The 21,146-nt window shown below is 39.6% G+C and overlaps 1 protein-coding gene across 3 annotated transcripts in view; it reads right to left on the reverse strand.

Annotated features, from left to right (window-relative positions):
* Nucleotides 1-1,626: 1,626 nt before the first annotated feature.
* LOC140263846 (leukemia inhibitory factor receptor-like) overlaps nt 1,627-21,146 on the reverse strand; it is a 50,934-nt gene continuing 31,414 nt past the window's right edge. For all 3 annotated transcript variants that reach the window (XM_072359127.1, XM_072359129.1, XM_072359130.1), the window contains exons 9-21: nt 20,421-20,550; nt 19,035-19,198; nt 16,314-16,459; nt 13,323-13,488; nt 13,106-13,176; nt 12,461-12,674; nt 9,359-9,538; nt 7,852-7,953; nt 6,198-6,365; nt 5,476-5,637; nt 4,308-4,401; nt 3,633-3,711; nt 1,627-2,991 (exon numbers count right to left, since the gene is read on the reverse strand). In XM_072359127.1, the coding sequence (XP_072215228.1) occupies nt 2,353-2,991; nt 3,633-3,711; nt 4,308-4,401; nt 5,476-5,637; nt 6,198-6,365; nt 7,852-7,953; nt 9,359-9,538; nt 12,461-12,674; nt 13,106-13,176; nt 13,323-13,488; nt 16,314-16,459; nt 19,035-19,198; nt 20,421-20,550 (2,315 nt within the window). In that variant the 3' untranslated portion in view covers nt 1,627-2,352. The remainder of the gene's footprint in view (nt 2,992-3,632; nt 3,712-4,307; nt 4,402-5,475; nt 5,638-6,197; nt 6,366-7,851; nt 7,954-9,358; nt 9,539-12,460; nt 12,675-13,105; nt 13,177-13,322; nt 13,489-16,313; nt 16,460-19,034; nt 19,199-20,420; nt 20,551-21,146) is intronic.

Genomic DNA, 21,146 nt, shown 5'->3' on the forward strand with positions numbered 1-21,146 from the left:
AGTAACTGCTCCCCTATACTGAGAAACTGCTCCACTAAACAATAATGCAACAAACCACTACCCATGCCTTCTGTTCTAAACATCTTCTGCTTTCAGTTAAAAGCATGTCAGCACAAGCTAAAATTCATTAGAACATAAGTACATTTAGAAAATTAAAAAATAAAAATAAAAATAAGAAATGGGACATAATCACTGCCTAGCTATCAAGCACAAAGAGTACAACTGCGCCCTTTTATGTATTAATTTAGTGTTCTGAATAACAAGCAGTAATAGGTTAGGCATGAAACTTCCACTTGCCTGGTGACAGACACACCAGCTATTCACACTGCCTTACTTTCCATTTGCAGCTCTGTTCATTCCAAATTTCATCCTCTAGAGCAGAATCCTATCTGCACTTCCCATTTTACAGACAGACCGTGTATTCTGTCAGGTCCACAAACACATCTAAACTTACTGTCTTTATATTTCACTCTTCCAGAAGTCATATAACAGTTGTTAGTGATGATGGTTTGGAAGCTACTTAGTGTTTTGCCTTTAGTGTTCTGTCAGCTTTGAAATCCCTCTGTGTTTTAGTTCTATGGAGATGGCAGAGACATGTCAGTATCTGAAACTGCAGCACCCATTGCAGTGACTAGGTTGAACCTAATGCTTAGTTTTACTTTGATGGCCAGGTTACGTGGTTCTGTAGACCAAGCATCTGCTAAGCTTAGCCACCTTTCTGGTCTGTTCTCACACCATTACAGCTAGCAACTGAGTCAATCCAGCCTCCTTATCTGTTAGAATCTCAGTTTGAAATCCACTCATCCATCTTACTTTTTTCAAATGCCACAAGCTGGTTCAGGAAATTGAGATCCACACACAAAGACTTGGTTATGATTTTATGAAGACCCTTTTTGATCAAGCACTTAAAGATTTGACCTCTCTTCACTGTGTTTTACAATACGGAACAGGTATGTTAGAAAGCACTTTGTATCGTGAGCTAGTGAAACTCTGTGTGCTACAGTTGGAAAGTTACACAGTGAAATACTGCAATTACAATTGCCTATAGATGCATATATGAAAAAAAAATCAAAGATGATTGTTCAGAAAACTTATTTATGCATACAAATTTACATCATTTAGGATATCTTTGCATCACATGTCTAGTAAAGGAGAGGTAGAATTAGTGGCCTTAAAACCTCTTAAGGTTTCTGCCACTACAGAAATCCCCCTTTGCACTCCTAGATAGGATTTGTAGGAAAAGGTCATGTTGGGTGGACAATGTGGAGAACAGCCAGGCAGCAGGTAGCAAAGCTAACATAATGAAGACCATCCAAAGAGCAATTTGTTCACACGGAGCTGTAGTACTATATCTGATTTCTGGTGCCAAATGGCTTGGACAGCTAGTGTTAGTGGTCAGAGATTTCCCCATGGCTCACATAACTGCATAATGCAAAGACTCCTGAATACTGTGGGGGAATGGAATAGAGCATGACTGTGAGGCAGGAGATCTGGAGCTCAAACTATAAAATACAAAATGCATTAGTGCAATACATCAAGAAATACTAACTCCTTAACCAAAGGACAGAAAAAGTATAAAGTATTCTAAATTTTTTTTTTTTTTTTTTTTTTTTTTTTTTTTTTTTTAACTTCATGCAGTTCTTGTTGAGGTTTAAATCAGTGTTACACTTTTTTTCCCAAGTTTGTACCCCTGAGTCAAACATTGAATAAACATTGTACAGTAGGTACAGAAACTAGCATCTAGTTAAAAAGCAACAGATTTGAATGGCCATTGCTTCAAAAGTGTTAAACAGTGACAATACCCTTTCATATGGGAGAAAAGTGGAACTTTGATTTGTTGTTAGTTTATCACTAGGTAAAAGATCTCAAGAGTTTCTAACCACATCCTTATCAAACATTAGACTGAAGTTTTCAGTAAATGAAATCTTCAAATGAGCATAGCCATTGGGACTACACCATTTGAGTATGCACAGTTGAGAACAACTACAACAAAGCAAAGTGATCTTTCCGAGTTATGAGTTGTAAGAGATCATATTAGCCTTCAAACATTATCTGAATGTTGGAAGAGTTCTCTGACTATATTTATCAGGAGATCTAAACTCAATACTGCTTATATCCAATATAGTTTACTACAGTAATAACTAAATTGCTATAATTCTGGCCTCAGCCACTATTAAAATGGAACATCAACACTTTCACTAACTTAAACATGGTAACATTCACCTTACTAGAACCTCTGCTGACTGTCTCCAAGAATAATGCATGTTTTTTGCACTTTTTCATCCTTTCTTTACAACATCAGGAATAAGAGCTTATTTAGAAGGCAGGTTCAGGTGCAACGATGACTCACTGTTAATCATTCGGCTTGTTCTGAAAAAAGTGTGTGAAGGACCACCCTGTGTTACCGGGCTTGGGAGAGTCTTCATCATCTTTTGGGGGAAGCAGAAACTGTCGGGAATTAATGGAGCATGGGCTCCCAAAAGATGCATTTTCATTGTTGCTTTCAACTGATCCAGGAGAGTCTGGAGTGTCCATGTTCCAGGCGTTTGTGTTTGTTTGAGGTCTGTAACCTGCTGTTTTATCTGATTCTTCCTCGGCAGGTGAGCGACTTTCTATTTTCAGAGCACTAACAGGCAGCTGCATTTGTGGCTTATAGCCTGCGGTAGTCACTAAGTCTATTTCTGACTCCTCTTCTGGTTTAATTTGAGGCTGATACATTGACTGAATGTCAATGTAAACCACCTGAGATAGCCCCATAGGTTCATCCATAGGGGGATTTGACATTTCCTCTTCAATGATAGGGGGGCAGTAGGACACAACCACGTGGTTTTCTGTTTCTGAGTCAGATCCATCTTCAGGTACAGTGGTGTCTGTTGTTGCAGACATCATCTCAGTGTCTTCAATTTTGGGAGCTGCAGACTGTGTTTCCACCACTTCAACACTGTTTGGGGTACAGGGATTCATTTCCAGTGTTTTAAGTGACTTATTCCCCTGAAGTGAGAAAAGGAGAAGGTAGAGTCTAAGCTAGAAGGTCTGGAAACTCTTCCTGAGAGTAACAACTTGTCCAAATTAAACCTGCATGAATGCAAGACTTGTGTCTTGCATTCATTCCATTGCCATTAGTACAATCAATCCATCAATCAATGCTTTGATTTTTATTTTTTGGCTCCTCACACATCCCTGTTCATCTTAAAATTATCTCATCCAACTTAAAAAGACTCCAGACCTGGCTGTAAGTGTTTGAGAACTGTTTCCCCAAATATCAGCTTTTTAAAATCCATTCCAGAAGGTTATCTAAATGTAACACTCAGTTCCAGTTATGGTGCCCACTATAGGTTACCACACTTTCTTCTTCCCTTACTGCTATGACAAAGATAATAACTACCTGGGAGTAACATAGCCATCTACTAAGACTCACTATTAGTGTGGCAGGACAGAAATGCATCAGCTCTTTCCTAGTTCAAATTTCCTAAGTAACTGCATCAACATTATAGTTTCAGATGTAGTTCGACAAAAGTTGCACAGTATCTTTGCCATAGAGTTGTTTTACAACTGGATTAGAAGGCTCAAACCCTCAAACTTCTTTGCTCACAGTGTCTTCTAGAAGATGCTAGATTTAAAATAAAGGTTACCTCACAGATGTTCTTCTGAAACTGCAGTGCCTTACTGTTCTCAGGATTTGGGATCTCTGGATAAAACGTTTCTTTGATCCTTTAAAGAGAAGAGAAAGAATTTATTAAAGTCACCAGGCCCCAGAACACATTGCAAGTACACTGAAGGGGTCAGAACATTTCACTTTAATTCAGAATACTGAAGACATCTGGTATAAAGATTCAGTGTCTTATACCTTCACTGAGTATTTAATGGAAATAACAGCAAACCATTCTGTTTTCCTTTTTTCTTTCTTTCTTTCTTTTTTTTTTTAAAAAAAAACAACAACAACAACAACAACAAAACAATACACTAGGGAACTTATGATGTCATGTTTATGAGAAGGTGAAGGTGAGATGGTGAGATGTCTACCTGGGTGTTTGTGGATAGCTCACAAATTATGCTTTGGAAAACTATTTATAAACACAGGCTCCTGTACAACCTTTTTTGCATTCCTAATACTCACAATGCTGACTCAATTTCTTCCTCACCATCTAGAATATCATTTTGCCACCTTCTTTTACACGAAGGTCTGTCAAAGTCCACTAACATATTTGGGCAGTCACAGAAAACAAGGAATTACTCAAATAGTCAAAAACACCGGTGCTAAAACAAACACGTTCAGAAAAAGTTCAGAACTGAATGCAGATATTTACCATTCCCTTTTTCTATAGCAAAAGATGCTTGTCACCACTCCAAGCAGAACAACCACTGCCACAGGGGAGATAACTGCAATGATTAGACCTACAGCTGGTGGACAGAAAAAAGAAAAGGTATTAAAGATATCCAGAGTTTCCAGCAAGCTTTATGACTTCTCTAACAACCTCACAGAATAGAGTCAATCCCACCTAAACAGAAACTCAGCTAACAGTGACCCATAAACAATGACCTATACCATAAAATTCACCTTTTCTGGAAGACCAGAAGTCCATCCATAAATAGAACTGATTCAGTGACAGCTACAGAAGTCAGCCCATTATTTCTCTCTGATTGCTTAATCGCAAATGCGCAATACAGGACAGATTGCCACTGCAATTTCTGTTCTCAGTAGGCACTGGAACAGCACTTTCAGGTTACTTGATCTGGCTAAATCTCTGGTAATGGCTCTTAAAGTCCAACCACTCTGCATAAGCTGCACTGCCTTTTATATGGTTTATAACGCTTCTAATTCCCAGGGTTGCTCTGTGATACATTCCCACTGCCTTTCTCTGTTGATGTTAAGTGCCTTACATTTGATTTTTCATGTATTTTTGTTGCACCCCAGTGTTTAGTTTCCTTTCACATGACTTTTTTTTTTTTTTTTTTTTTTTTTTTTAATTCTTGTTCCCCAGGTCAGTCTCTTTTTCTAACTGCCTTTCAGAGTTTGTTTCTGTCAGGGGATTGATAAAACTGAATTAAAATCAGCGAGGCATCTGTTTATAATTCTGAAACGAGTAAATATTTCCACAATGTGTTTCTTCCCATCACATATTAACAGATAGATATTCTTCATGGGAAACTTGACAAAAACAACAAACTGCTTAAGAAGTTTCCACACTACAGTAGAAGTCTGTAAGATATTTTTTCTGCATACATTAGCCTGAATTGAAAAGTAGCTGTAATAAGAAAGGACTTTTTTCTCACTTTAAACTGTATCATTTTTTGTGCTGGAAAAAAAAAAGGGGGGGGGGGAGGGGGCGGGGGGACTAAATAAAAACAAAAACAGGCACGTATTATCTAAAGTAACCAGGAAAAAAAACAACAACAACAAGAACACCTCAGTTTTACGTACACTGGACAGCCCCTGCACTAACTAACATTAATGAATAGGGATATTCAACTTACAGTCTTCCTTTGTCACCACATACACACTGTTCGAAGGGCTCAACCCACCAGCAGTATAGGCTTGTAGGTCTAGCTGGTAACTTGTTTTGCCTTGAAGATCAAGTATTTTCAAAGACTTTTTTGTTAAGTCAGTGATATTCTTAACTTTAAGTTCTGGATTCCCTGTTTGTTTAGAAGAAAGATAAACATGCACTGTAAAAAAGGATTCAGAGAGACAACCTCAGCAACAGCAAGACTTTCTTTAAGTCAGCTTACTAAACCCAAGAAGCTGTCTGTGTAAAGCAAAACTGAAGCAGAGAATTGTGGTCATGACTGTAGGTCCTGGTAGATACTCAATTAACATGGCCACATAAGTTCACCCACATCTCTTCCACCCAAGACATCTGTACACAGGGCAGTGTGTCACACTGACACTTAGTCACCGCACAGTTCTGTGCCCTCGGCAAACACAGATGTGCTCCAACTTCTGCCTTATGTTAAAGAGCAACTGTGCTAATCAAGGAGCTGATATTTCAAATGCCATTGTTACATATTAGGGGCCAACTACCAACGATAACAGCGACTAATGCAACTGGACGATTACATCTTTTTTTTTTTAAAATGAAATTAAAATAAGGGAAAAAAAAAAACAAACAAACAAACAAACAAAAAAAAAAAAAAAAAAAAAAAAAAAAAAAAAAAAACAGCTTGAGCAAGGGAATTATGATGATCTATAGATTTACCTGATTCCAAAAGCCTAGGCTTTAAGGCATCTTTTTCACCTTTTGCAAAGGAAAGCCGATACCCTTCTAAAAAGCCCTGACAATCTTCAATAGGCATGTCTTCCCACTTTACCAATATCGAATCTGAAGAAGTTTCTTCTACAGTAAAATTTGGTGCACGTTTTGGAGCTGCAGGAAGAATTAAGAAAAAAGAAGATAAAGTTAAATGCTGAATCCATGCAAGTGCTGTATTAGTTTAATTTCAGGGCTGGCATGTTCAGCTTTTTCCTGAATATCTTTCCCTCACTCTCAAACACAGCTGAACAGGTGCCATTTCAGCGACACAAGTACATTGGTCTTTTTCTTATTAGTTACTGCAGCTTATAACACCAGGTGAGAGAAAAATCTCTTCTTGGGCAATGTTTTTATAGACGCACACACATAAATACCCTTCTTCACATAACATATGCAAAAAGATTGCATAAACATTCAGCACATATGAACTACTTTTAAAGGCTTTAGCTTTGTGATTGCATGGCTCGTCTTCAAGTTAAACAGACTTCACTCTGCTATCATGGGAGTCTATATCAGCTTAAAAGAACAGCCTTAGCAGGCAACACAGGTCCTTACTGCAATTCCTGGAGCTTATTGAGAACATTACAGCAGGTGTTGTGTAAAGGCTTGTAACAGGACATAGCCCGATGTCAGACACTGATCTGTTACCATCAATGCTGAACTTAGGTTTGACAATGCATCTGTTTTGTTTTGATGAGTAACTGTCAAAAGCCAAATTTGAGGGTTAGAATAAACCTGTGATCTTTAGCAAAATGAATATCCTTATTTTCCCATGTTCAACGTATTTTTATTATTCAATGCTTTTATCTTTTTATCTTGGAAGTTTCTAATTCTGCTTCGAATGCACACTGAAAAACTTTCTGGTAGACTGTTCATTGCTTTTACAGAAATGCAAATGGATGAAAGATGAGCTTCTAGTAAAATTTTCTGTTTCACCTTCAGCTTTAGCAATGAAATCAACAACAGTTTTTCCAAGGGATCAGATTAGTTCAGCAGCTCAGTTTTCCAAGCACACTATTCCAGGAGAAAACATGCTGAACTTCAAAGTGAAATGGGCGTTGGTTGTAGTTATATTCCACACAGGATCTGTGATTGTAAAAAGCCAGGACGAGTTCAGGCTCCTGGAAGTAAAAGGCCACTAGTGCCACCAGGCACACAAGCTGAAGCCTCAGTCCACACCCCAGGAAAATGAAATGAGTGAATTCAGTATGAGGGAACTCATTATTACAGTAGCCAAGGAACAAAGTACTCAGAACTCTGTCAAGCCAAAGCAAGTTGTCCTCTCTCCTCCAGGAGGGACCACATCACTGAGGTTCACATTGTAACTGTGCCTTCAGCTCCAAAGAACACTGTCTATAGAGGAAACTTCTGCGCTGTAGTGGCAAATCCTACATCACAACACAAGCTGGAGGATATAGAGTTGTTTCATGCTGGCAAATGGGATGCATCAAGAAATATATTACAATTTCATACAGAGAACAAGCAGAAGTCAGTAGCACTGTATGACAATCTTAGTCTCAATCTTCTGCCAACACCAAGCTAAAAGCAGACACAGTTCAAACTCATTTTTCAAAGATCTTGAATGACAAAGTACACTTACGCAGCTCTTTTGTATACCCAGTTATGTTTTTCAGTAACTGATATCCACTGGATTTGCAGCCATATAATGAAAAGTTGTATCTCACACCGGGTCTGAACAGAGCTGCAAGAAAAAAGCCACTAGTGAGAAGGTCTCACTTACAGATGCTGATGCTACTAACTTTCATATTGCGCATGCTCACAGAAATGAGTATTAAGAAAATGACAGTCTTAGACTGCAGCATTAGATACAAACACTGTTAGTCACAATTTAGGAGCAGTAAGCAAATCCAGCTCTTGGAGAAATTTTGTTTCTAAACAAACATTAAAAATAAGCTACTCAAATTGCATAAATTGCTATTTCCATGAGGAAACACAAACTGAAGTTACTGAAACAATCCATTTACTTTCCTCCCACAGCAGCCATGTGGATCCTGCCTCCTCTTTGGAAACAAAAACGTATTTTGAAATACACAGACTTACTGCAGAAATAGTGCAAAGGAAATTCAGAGAACTCTCAAAAGTGACACTGAAGCACTTCAGCAATGAACACCAGGTCTGAAATGACTCTACAAAACCCAGATAGTCATCAAACTTCTGCTTTGAATGCTTTTGATAGAGGCACACGTGTTTAATACTACACTGTATAAATAATTTACAACTTCCTGTGATTTCTGCAGGTCAGTGTTTTCAAGCTGAATCTCCATCAGTCTTTTCCTAAACAAGCAGCCTCTGTGGACCACTATAGAAACCAAGTGAGTTTTTGCAGGAGTTCAGGTCCAGATGGAGAGAGACTTCTGGACCAAACACAGAGGTAGATGTGGTAGCTTGAGCCCAGCCCCCACAGCCTGGAAACTCTCACAGCAGACATCAAAAAGCATTGCAGGAAAGAGTGCAGGAGTTGAGCAGTGCATTTAGGACAGACACAGTATTGTCTGCTTAGAAAATGCAAGAGCTAGCCAGAACAAACAAAAACAACATGGACGCAGCATTGTAACTGCAAGTAGGAAAGCGTATTGCTTACCTATGAAATTCATACCCACCCCAACTTTTCTACGTACACAGTTTCAAATCATTTTCTCTTTATATATTTTGCTTTATATAGCAAACACTTCTAGAAAGTAAATATACATATTTATAGGGAGCAGAGAAAAAACCTGCATCTTTCTTAGGTCTTTTCTTTTCTGTTTCTACTAGTCCCACAGCAGCTGAGACTCATGTCCCCATCTCCTCACCAGCAGCTAGAGACCTGGAATGTGCCCCATTCCATGGAATTTTAACTGCTGAAAGTGGTCCAACACATGGAGGTCACACTATATATATGTACACATATATATATATATACAGGATGTTGTTGGGTATAGCTAGAAAAGGTAATTTCAATGTAGTTAATAAATGCATGTTGATAATAGTTTAGCGATGACTAGTATTTGGATTTGGTAAGGCTGCATAAGAAATCTTTGATCCATAGCACCACTTGCTACTCAGACTCTGAACCAGAAAAACTCAGAAACTGATTTCTGACTTACCAGATTTTATCACTGCATCTGTTGTATTTGAAGGAAATTTCTGCCAGTCCACGCTGCAGGGTTCCGACCCAGACGAATGACACCATTTTACTATATAGCCACAGGTCATGTTGGGGTAAGAATTCCAAGAAATATAAATGCCATTCCCCATTGCCACAGCTCGATCTGTTTTGACATTGTCTGCAACAAAGATGACAAAAAGATCCATCAGAGACTAGACACTTATCTGTAGTCAAAGCTGAAAGAAAGCCTTCCAGCCACAGCACAAAGGTTTTATAAACTGCAGTGATTTCTAGCAACAAGAAGCACACTCCTGGTACTGTGAAACTTCAAGCAGCACACTTAGCTATGCTTTCTGAAGTGCTGGAAATCAAATGTAGCCTGCAGCAAATCCCACAGCCAGTCTTAAGTATGATGATGAGAAGTACTGCAGCTCAGAACTGGAAAAAAAAGCACTTTTTCAAGGTAAGGATTTACAGCAGATGGCAGGTTCAAATCTGACTTGACACCAATTTGGCAGGAGCCTGCAGCTATAAATTCCTGCTGTTATTTCAGCTAACAGTTTGCTTTGTGTTTCTGTCAGAGTGCCTTGCTGTCACTCACCCAACCACAGACACACAGACATTTGTTTTTCACTGAGAATCGACAACAAAAGTTGAATCCTTTCACACAGATTCCAGGCTACCAAAGGTAAATAAATTAAAAAAACAAAACAAAAACAAAAACAAACAAACAAAAAAAACACCAAAAAAAAAGAAAAAAAAAACAAACCAAACAAACAAACAAAAAAAAAAAAACAAAACCAAAAAAACAGGCCTAAACAAACCTGCAGTGCCCTTTATTTTTTTGTTTCTGAGTTTTTAAAGTTTGGATGCCTCTGAACCAATCAGATCTGAGAATGACTTACGATTCCTGCAGCTTTCCTCCCTGGCTGACAGATGGGACCCTGCAGAGCTAAAAGATGTTTTCCAAAAGCCTTCACAACAGCTGTGGCCCCACAACTGATCTTCAAAAACAGTTTCAGGGTTTGAGTTTTTCCTTATTCAGTATTCTCATTTATGCTCCCTATTGGGTCTATTATTTCATGTCATTAAATCCATAAACCAAGGAAGGTTGAAGGGCAATGGCAGTTTTTAAAAAGCAGTGTTGTGAAACCTCACTCTCACAGACATGCTGTGAACGATGAAGGACTGCTTAGCTCTAAAAAATATGAGTATATGCTAAGCGTACACTCATTTTCTAACTTGCTAGGCCAGGCACAAAAGACACATCTGGTTAAACAAAGACAAATCAACTCCAGAAGTCTTGTAATATTTTTCACTAAAAAGTACTATGGATCCAGTGAAATCACTCTTCTGTGATGCTGGAAGAGCGTATCTGTAATTAGACTGCTTTAATTTTCTGATTGACATGAAAATTTCCTATTTTTACACTGAGTACATACCCTTTAAAATTCCTAAGTACACCACATTCAATGTTATTTCCTGAGCCAGAAGCCTAGAGTTTCACCCAGCACAGCATTGCTCATTTTGATGTATTTATAGCTTCAATCTACAGGAGAAACAACTACCAGCACTATAGCACTGCTGTAGAAGAGGAGTCTGTAACAGCCAGATTATGTGCCCTGAACACTAAACAGTGCTTTCCACAGACAGCAACAAATTAATTAAGGCAGAGTATCCTTTGTTTGTGTTTTTGGGTTCCACAAAACCTCAATAGATCTCAAGCCTCAGAGCCACTGCTCTCTTATGGACACTGAAAGCACTTACAGATTGCACACAGGAAGCAGCCAGAAAAGATGTTTGGGTAAAAATGTCATCCAGTTCAGTAAATGAGTCATCTTTCATGACTCCCTAGTCAGTGACTCAGACAATTCCTATACCAGCTTGGGAGCAAATCTTCAAGGAGTGCAAGTTGGGTAACACTGAGGGGAACCTCAGACATCTCAAGTGCTCATTACAAGAGAAAGCTACAAATGACTGCAAAGGTCCAGCTGCCATCAGCTGTCCCACACCACAGATCTATTACAGAGTCCTCCCCAGTAACTGGAGTCTAGTACTGGTACTGCATGAAGAGAGCTATAAAAGCATTTTTATTCATTTAGCTGTTCCATACAATTACTTTTCTTTTCAGGAAGCAGAAAAAGAAAACATTTTTAGGTGTTGGTGCTTTGGAGAAGCACAAGAAACATTAAGAGCTATTATTTTCTTTTGCATAGAAACAAGTTCATTTTTCTCTCACTGCCGATCTCATTCAAGGCATGCATCTTCTTTGTAGGAGATGGAATTTTCTTACCAGAGCCAGAGTTTTAAGGATGACTGTGTTACCTGCTCTCTGAGTGGAGAAGGAGAAGCAGTACATCCTTCGCACTAAGCAGCTAAAAGATCCAAAGGTTCAGGCTTTGGAGATCACACTCCTCCTGGCAAGCATGGACTCTCAATAACCACATGCGATATCATCTGCTCCACAAGCTTAGAGTTAGGAGCAGAAAATCATTATCTGGCTCAGCTATTTCACTTTACAAAAGCCCACAGCAAGAGTGGCAGTGTTTTAATTGGGAAGCTGAAGTCCTACCTTCTTTACAAACCCCAGCTCCCAGCACAAGGATGCCAACATTTTACCAGCCGGCCCAATTAATATTCTCCTGCAGAGCTCAGAAGCATTGAAGCAACAATTCCTCTCTTAAAAAGGCATACAACACCTCCAAATATTTACTTTGATTCTCTTCAGCATGTAACACTTCTTGGTATCCCAAAAAGAATGCGCAGAAATAAACTGAGCTCCTTAAACATCAGAGAACTATGCTAATGCTTTGAAGTTCCACCCTTGTTGCTCCTGGGAGGTCTCCAGAAAAGCAGTAGTGAGAGAGGCTGCACACTATCATCCTTTTTTGCAGAGAGCATAATTAATTGGAAAGACGCTGCCCTAACAGCAAAGCAGCAATTTTTTTCCTCCCCCATGCAGTAGATTTGCCTGGGAAAAAGAAACAAAGACCAAATGCAAACAGGCAAAGCGTGTTTCATCTCATTTTTCAATCATCAAACTTGCCAACAATATTCCCCAGGCCATGAAGGTGCTAAGCTCTCCACTGGGAGCACTCACCACTTGGAAGTTCCACGCTTGTTATCCTTGAAGGAGGAGATGAGCCTGCATGATTTTTGGCTACAACGGTAATTACACAGTCATTTCTTCCAAGTTTTATCTCTGTACTGTTTGAGGGCTCTGTGACTTCTTTATACTCCAGTGACTCCTCTAGCAGGTAGCAGGACACTTCATGAGACACAATTTTTCCATTGGCTTCAGAAAGGGATAAGGGCTATGAACAAAAAACACATTAGAAAATAATAATAATTAAAAAAAAGTTAAAGAAGGGGAAAAGAAGACATAGGATAATGTGATTCTAGCATCCTAGTCCCATTGTCTGAGGAATGCATAGGCAGAAAAGACAGCAACTCAAGTGTAAATTCAGAATTTAAAACAAAGGTTTCTAAGTCTTCATTTCTACCTTGGACTTACTAAAAATTTAATTGTTCAAACAAAATGCTTCTCAGTGTAAGTTTTAAATACAAAATTTCAGTACATTTCCATTTGGGGACAAATATTTTTTTCAGTGGATGGTCCTATAAAAAGTTAAGAAAAACAATCTGATTTATTTACTATCAACTTCATTTGTTTATAAATCTGTAGGAAAACGGATTTTCATGCTTAAATTACGTTGTATGTTAAAACTTTAAGTTTCCTATCTACCTTCCAGAAGATTCTCAGACTTTTTCCAGAAGGACTTCTCTCTCTCCAGATATCCGGTCCTCTGGCAGGAGCTAAGATAAAGAAAGAGATTCTTTTTCCAGGTTGCACTGTACACAATTTATTGTCTATCAAAAAGTTAGCTTTCTAGACAGCTAATTTAAAAAGCACAAAGTTTCACAAGTTCACTCTTTACCATCAAGGAAACAGATAAACTTACGGGCTTCCAATGTTGTGTGTTCCTCTGTCCCACTCCAGCCACTCCATCTCCAGAAGTGGTCAGCAGCTGAACAGCGCACCCTGAACCGGTATTTTGTGTATGGGTGCAATGCATTCAGCTGAGCTGTGTAAGTTGAGAACTTTCCACCAGGCATGGAGACATTGTGCTGTTAAAAATTGATAGAATTTTATTTGCTAAATATACTCTTTTTTTTTTTTCCTTTTCTTATATTTTCTTTTGCCTGTATTCTATGCTGAAAGTGTTTTCCCCAAGAATACAGGCTAGAAAAATGCTGCAATCAAATCCTAGATAACTGTTAGTTGTCTGAAAGAAAGCAGCCTTCCCAAGGAGAGAAGGATTACTCAAAGAAACAGTGTGAGAACGTGACTATGTTTGAAGAGTATCAAAAAAATACCAAAACATATTTTCTGTGCAGTCATCCTAAACAAATGAAAATAATTCAGAGCTCTGTCAAAATGAAGTTGTATGTAGCACAAAAACATATGTATGTAGCACATACATGCCTTCTGCTGCAACTGTTCCCTAATAGTGTGAGCTTTCAAGAGGATAAGCTCTGCAGGCAAGAGCATGCTGCTGCTTCCATCAATCCAATTTAGTCCCTCCTCTCTCCTATGAGTTGCAAAGCGTTAGCTCACAAATTCCATCAATGTTTTGCCTCTGGTACACAAAATCTGAACTCCCACCACAAGTGTGCACAGCAGACTGGGTGGAAAAAGAACTTACTCCTAAGACAAAGGCATGCTAAAGACAGTCCATCTGAGCAAGAAGTCCATCATGCAGCATCCATACCAGACAGACCTTTTCCCTTCAAAAGATAGCATCCAAGTAAAACCCAAGTGACTTCCGTTCATAGTTCTTACTACAGCACTAGTCCCTCCTGTTATTTAACATGGTACAAGTCTGTAGAGTATTTCTGTTCCACGACTACTTAAAAACAAACAAACAAAACCTAGGCATGGGAATGCACTTTACTGAATCTAATTATAACACATGTGCATCACAGCTGCCAAAACTGGACTCCAAGTGACTTTAAGCTGCAACTAATTGTGCATTTCTAAAGCCAAACAACAACTTGAAAAATATAAAAATGCCAACAATCTCTCGTACGGATATAAAAGCTTCTGAAAACATCCTCAAAATGCCATACAAATACCCATAACAATTTCACAGCTACTTTTTTTTTTTTATTACAGAGAACTCTTGGAGGATTATTAAGCAACCAAAGACAATGTGACAATGCTGTAAGAGCTGCTACCAAGCTGTGCACTATGTTTCAAAATATCTGTGATGGAGGGCACAGACATAGGTGCAGTGAAGCACACTACTGTGGCAGCGTATAACTTTATCATTCTGCCCCAGATTACTGACCTAGTAGCAGCGTTCACAAGCAATCATGCTCTCCGGGCTTCAAACAGTGTAATTCAGGCCAGACAGAACTGTGTAAAACTACTTTTTGGCATTTTAAGCTGAGCTGAAGGGGGGTGATGCTTAGATGTTTGTTTCCGCTCCTGACTGCATCAGAAGCAGTTACTGCTGGGGGCAGAAAATGGAGGCAACTGTGGGTTAGGGTATCTATAACTACAACACCAAAATCCAATACAGCTCGTTGGTCAGAGCTTTTATTTACATCTAAAAGCAAGTTACTTCCTCTGATTATTCCCAAGGCATTCGATTTTCTCTGCAGTACTTAGTATCTGAGTACTGCTAAACACATCACCACCGAGAATACAGACAAGCTTAAGGCTTCCACAGTCTGTAAATGCTTCTAAAGTATTTTAAAAATGAGCATGTATTTATTACTACCCTATTATTTTAGAAAACACACAAAATTAGTATGTTTACCGTCAGCTGCTTCACTTCTGTGGCTTGAGTGACTTTGTACAAGGCTGTGCTACTAAATCTAATAGGGCAAGAGAATACTTCCACTACAAGCAACCTGAGGAACAAACACTGATAAAAAGCAGTCTGTGAGGTTATTCTGCTCACAAAATAAGTTCAGGCTCTTTACACCAAGGCTGGGTAATGCAGCATCTGTCTACACGAGCTGGCCAGAGATACTCCATCTGAATGAGTAATCACAGAACTTGGAGGTAAACCTGAGCCAGCTGAACAGGCAGCCATTAGGCTTCCCCACCGATACAGATCACCCACACACTACTTTAGGCAATAAGGAAGAAAGGGATATACTCCCACCACCTACACTTGGTAACTGATGCCGGTGTCTAAATTAGTGCCTTAAGCTCCTTTGACGGCTAGCAGAATAAATATGCAGCACCAATCAGTGACAGAACACCAGTGCTGGGCAGTTGCTGGAAGGAAGCCTGAATGCTGGAAATCTGAACCCCACCCAAAACCACCACTTCCTCTCCAGCTGCAGAGGTCTTCACCAAGGATTACCTACTGACATGCCAGTGGGATGATCTCTCCCTACCCTGCCTCTGCCCCAGTGACATATGAGCAGGTTTAGCAACTCTGTATTACAGTCATACACGAGCCAACTGCTAACAGCATGCAAATGAAACGTTCTCTTAGTTTTCCTAAGAGGAGGGAAAAAAAGAAAATAAATTAAAAAAAAGAAAATACAGACTACTAGAGGCAATCAGAAACAATCTCTATGGAAGTCTATGGGGCAGAAACAAAACCTGGAAAGAAAGTGCATTAATACAATTTGCAGCACAAAGGACAGACTGCAAGGACAGTTACTCAAAGGGCAGGTAAAATGTACTGTGCATGAAGGCATGAGTGTATCCTCTTGAAGTGCCAAATAATACTGCAGCTACACTGACTTTCCCCTAAGCTACTAAAAACGAGCAAAATAAAGAACAGCAGGCAACAATGAAAGTGAGTAGAACTTTCTCTGATTGTACTAGATGAGTTCCTAGCCATTCCTGCATTAAGTAAGATGATCAGAATGAAGATGTGAAAAAGATCAACATTTGAGCCAAAAAATCCACTGAAAATAACACTTACCAGTTTTTGCTCAGAGTGGGCACTGCTAATTTCAATTTGACACAGAAGCCTGATCTCAGCAAAGCTGCCATTTATAAACCAGCGTAGACGGACACTTGTGGAGCTGTTCCCAGAAACAGTTAACTTTACTGGAGTTTCTGGATTAACTGGATTAAAGAAAAAAAACTGTTATTCTAAGAAAAGAAAAACCAAACACATTAATTTCAGGTTGAAAACATTTCATTTTGAAAGACCGAAGAGAATCAGAAGAATAACTAAATCACCCAATTAGCACTTAGGACAGCTGGCGCTGCAGAGGCACCAGCAAACAGCCTCACTCCTGACGCACTTCTCTGTTATTAAACAGGGAAACAGATTTACTTATGCTGAGTGTTGCTGGCATGCATAATGGTCTGGAGGTGCAGATAAACATTTCGCCTACTAGTTACTTTACCACAACAGTGAAACATGGGCCATTTCAGAGGACTACTTGGACAAATGAAATTCACCCCATCATGGGAACCTGGCAAGTTAGAACTTAAAATCTGCAGACCTCTCCACCTCCCCCTGTCCAAAACTCCTTTCACGCAGCTTTTGTGGACTATTCAATGCTACTACTCAGAGTAGCTAGAGAAAATAAATCTCCACTTTTGGAATTGCTCCAGTTACCCTTGAGGAAATATGTGCACTACATTGAGAATTAAGTGTACAGAGAGTGAAAGAAAGGAAAGGAAACAAATTGAAAACAGCAGTCGTACCGACTGGATGCAAAGCAGCCCAGTTTATCATTAACAGAAATAAGTTACACCAAAGTGGCCTGCCTATGTATTCCTACAATTCTAGTCTCAGGCTGCTTGTCATTAGGAGATGAAAATGAATGAGCCATCTTTAACTGCAAAGTGACTTTTACAAAGTGGATGGCTGAAAGCTATAAGCCCTAGAAACTCTGAATCCACAGCTGTAGTGTGGTTGTGTGGAAAGGAGAGTCAGCACAAGAAAGGTGATCATCTTCTCCCTCTCCTTGTTTATACCATGAATGCAATGAAGTAAGTTCACAACCACAGATGATCACACCTATATGCTTATTATCAGCAGTAAGTAATGTTCTTGCTAGTTTCTTTTAGCATTGCCTTTTTTATGCTCTAAATGTTGCATGTGTGAGCCTGTATAATATTTTGCCCTATAAGCAGACACTGAAGTACAGAATCATAGAATGGCCTACGTTGAAAGGGACATTAAAGATCACCAAGATCCAACCCTCTTCAGCGGGCAGGGTTGTCAGCCACCAGATCAAGCTGCCCAAGGCCCTATCCAATCTGGCCTTGAATGCCTCCAGGGACAGTGCATCCACAGTTCCTCTGGGCAAACTGTGCCAGTGCCTCACCGCCCTCTGAATAAATAATTTCTTCCTAACACCTAACTTAAATCTCCTTTCTTTCAGTTTAAAGCCATTTACTCTCATCCTATCACTGTGTAAAAAGTCAGTTTCCCTCCTACTTAAAAGCTCTCTTCAAGTACTGGAAGGTACTGAAGTCTACCCAAAACCTACTCCTTCGCCAAGCTAAATAAGCCCTGGTTGCTCCACCTTTCTTCATAGGAGAGGTGCTCCAGCCCCTTCATCATTTTTGTGGCCTCTTCCGGACCTGCTCCAACTGCTTCGCAGCCTCCTTGCACTCGAGGCCCCGGGCCTGGAGAAAGTACTCTAGATGGGGATCCACAAAGGCAGAGCACTTCCTCCAGCCTGCTGGCCACCCTTCTTTTGATGCAGCCCAGCATACTGTTTGCCTTCAGAGCTACAAGTACATAGTGCTAGCTCATGTTCAGCTTTTCATCCACCAGAATCCCAAAGTCCTTCTCTACAGAGCTGCTCTCAATGAGCTCTTCTACCAGACTGTAGACATACCTGTGATTACCCTGACTCAAGTGCAAGACCCTGCCTTTGTCCTTGCTGAAGTTCCCATGGAACCACATTTCACTCCCATCCAGGTCCTTCTGGACAGCCTCCTTTCCTTTTGTTGTGTCAGCTGCTGCATGCAGCATGATGTCATCTGCAAACTTGCTGAGGGCGCATTCAATCCCATCATTTATGTCACTGATGAAGACATTACAGAGTACTGGTCCCAACAGAGGTCTCTGAAGAACACTGCTCGTGACCAATCTTCACCTGGATATACAGCCACTCTCTGGCTCCAGACATCCAACCAATTATTCATCCACCAAGTAGTCCAGCGTTCAAATCCATACCTCTTCAACTCAGAGATAACGATATGTGCAGGACCATGTCATGCACAAGTCCAAGTAGATGACATCAGCTGCCCCTTCTTTGCCGACTGAATCCATTGCTTCATCATAGAAGGTCATCAGCTTGGTCAGGTATGATTTGCCCTTGTAGTTCACACACTAAATTTTAAATGCTGATTTGTAATAGAATACAAAGCAACACATAAACAGCAGCTGCTTATTATTAGATCACAAGCAGCATTTATCCATACAGCAGAATACATAGTGCAGTAGTACTGCTGTAGAGTACATACAGTACAGGCATCTCTCTGCACACCCTATCTTTGTGCCTCAGGACATGTGCTAAGCTTTCTTAAGTTCAAATCACAAAATGAGTCAAAAAACTTGTGACAACAAAGCAAAACAATCACAAGCATAACATGTCAGTGTTCTTCCAAACCGCAAACAACCTTTAGTGTGTAATAAACATATCTCTTTGCCTTCATAACTCTCAAGACTTACCTCTCTGATTTAAATCAACCAAAAGTGATGCCTCTGTTTGTCCAATAGGATTGGAAACTCCTAATACAAAACTGTAAGTTTTCTGATCAGCCAGAACTGGGAAGCCACAAACACGCTCTTTCTTCATTTCATTTACTTCACAGGAAACATTTTTGCCAGATATACTACAAAGTAAGAAAGGGTTGGGGAACAATATTATTTTTGAATAGGTAATTTGAAGGTAATTTATAGCAACAGTCAGAAGTCTAGACTAAAAACACAGTAAAGAATAATGTGTTCATTAAAACACATGACTTTCAGAATGACTTGACTGCAGAGGCATATCTAGAACTGCAATACAAGTTAAAGTGGCATCAGTTATGACTTGCCCTGTTCTCACATGAAACTCCTCTCTTTCACTAGCATAATGCTTCCATATTCTTGCTTCTCAAAAGCCTAGAAAACAGGTAGGCCCTGTTAAACCACCTCACAAGTCTCAACTAAGACTCTTATTTCAAGTATCTTTGTTCAGATCAGCATACATTTGCATTGGAAGTAGGTTCTTGATTGCTTTCTGAGCTAAGGAAATTTAACATACAGAACATCTTTCTATCAGCCCTGCCAAACTTAAACTAAGATTTGTTGCCTAGGATACATCCACTAGTCTCAGCCATTTTTAAATCAAAAGCAGGCTGGTAATACCAAAGACCAGAGCAATGTCTTCAGGGGTAAAAAACAGACTGACTGTGTCTAGCACATAAGGCAAACTAGTGGGACATCAGCTTCTACTTTCCTCTGGATGATACCAGTGTTATTGCTCATTCCCAGTGTCTTCCAGGTAACACATGCTCTGCTTGCTCTACACAGTCCAGCTTACGATGCTGGAAGGAGAATGGGAGTAGATTTATCATTATTTTTCTTAGTTTTCTTAGTTTTTCTTAGTTTCTTTCTTTTCATTTTAGGAAATGTTCCCTAGTCTTACAATTGCTCCTCCGTAAGGTTCTGTCATCCTGCATAGCAGAAGCTCAGTAAATATCTGAAAGGTGATCAAACACAGGTTGCACTGGAAAAAAAAGAGTGAATGACTCCTATAGTCTCCCAGTATTCTTACATTGGTCTTATCCACATGTTGGCAGTAGTCTGACAGAATAAGCCCTTTATTTTGTCATTAGTCCATAACAGCATAAGTCTGTGGGAAGTATAATCTCTAATTCCTATTACAATTTTGCAAAATGAGGCTCATATTATTTTGTTTTTAGAGTTCAGTTCCAACTTCCTCAAAAATATTTCAGGCCCCAAACACTGAAGATTTTATGTCATATAAGGAGGCATGAACAATTAGTCACAGGCAGCAAAGGATGTACTCTAGTTTTATCTTTTCAATCCTACAATGCTGAGTGGTTTTACCTTTCAGTTAAACTGTACTTTGTTCCTCGTACTCCATATAGTCCACTGGCTCTACCTGGTTTCCAGGTGCATTTTATTATCACAAAGTTGGATGTTTCACAGCTGAGCTCTTCGGGAATATCAGGGCCATCTGTAGCATAAAACAAAACCAAAACAGTTAGACAAAGTATTCCCATCCCAGTCTGATAAGTGAAACTGTGACAGGTGCTTAAATGAACAAATTAAATGAATTATTATCAGCCCCAACTAATTTATCCTTGGCTCTGGGTTTCTAAGTGGGTAGGTAAGCTGATAAACCCTGTGTTCACAAGCTCCAGGCTCTGACTTGGGAGTGCTTCACTAAAGCTCTGTCAAGGCATTTACAAAACTGTGAGTGTCAGTTTAACAATGAAACAGTTTAGGAATTTTTCAAATGCCCACTCCACAACTACTTTGCATCCTCCAATAAGTCATGTCAAAGAGATGTTCCCCTTGGCAAGAATTTGATCCTGAATTTGAACTCAGGCAAACCACAATCCCCTCATTCTTTTCACTGTTGTTTTGCAAGCACCAATCTTCTCCTTTTAAAGTTTGTTCTTCTCTCCCATACTACACTACTGCTGACTGCCTTCTTGGAGAAGATGGGCAGTACTGCCAACACAGACAGGGTAACCAGGCTGGCGTGAGGCTATGCATAGCCTCACTTCAAGTCTCATACACTTTTCCCCAAACTGTAGAGCAGTAGTA

The sequence above is a fragment of the Excalfactoria chinensis genome, chromosome Z (assembly GCF_039878825.1).
Source record: "Excalfactoria chinensis isolate bCotChi1 chromosome Z, bCotChi1.hap2, whole genome shotgun sequence".
Classification (NCBI taxonomy): Eukaryota; Metazoa; Chordata; class Aves; order Galliformes; family Phasianidae; genus Excalfactoria; species Excalfactoria chinensis.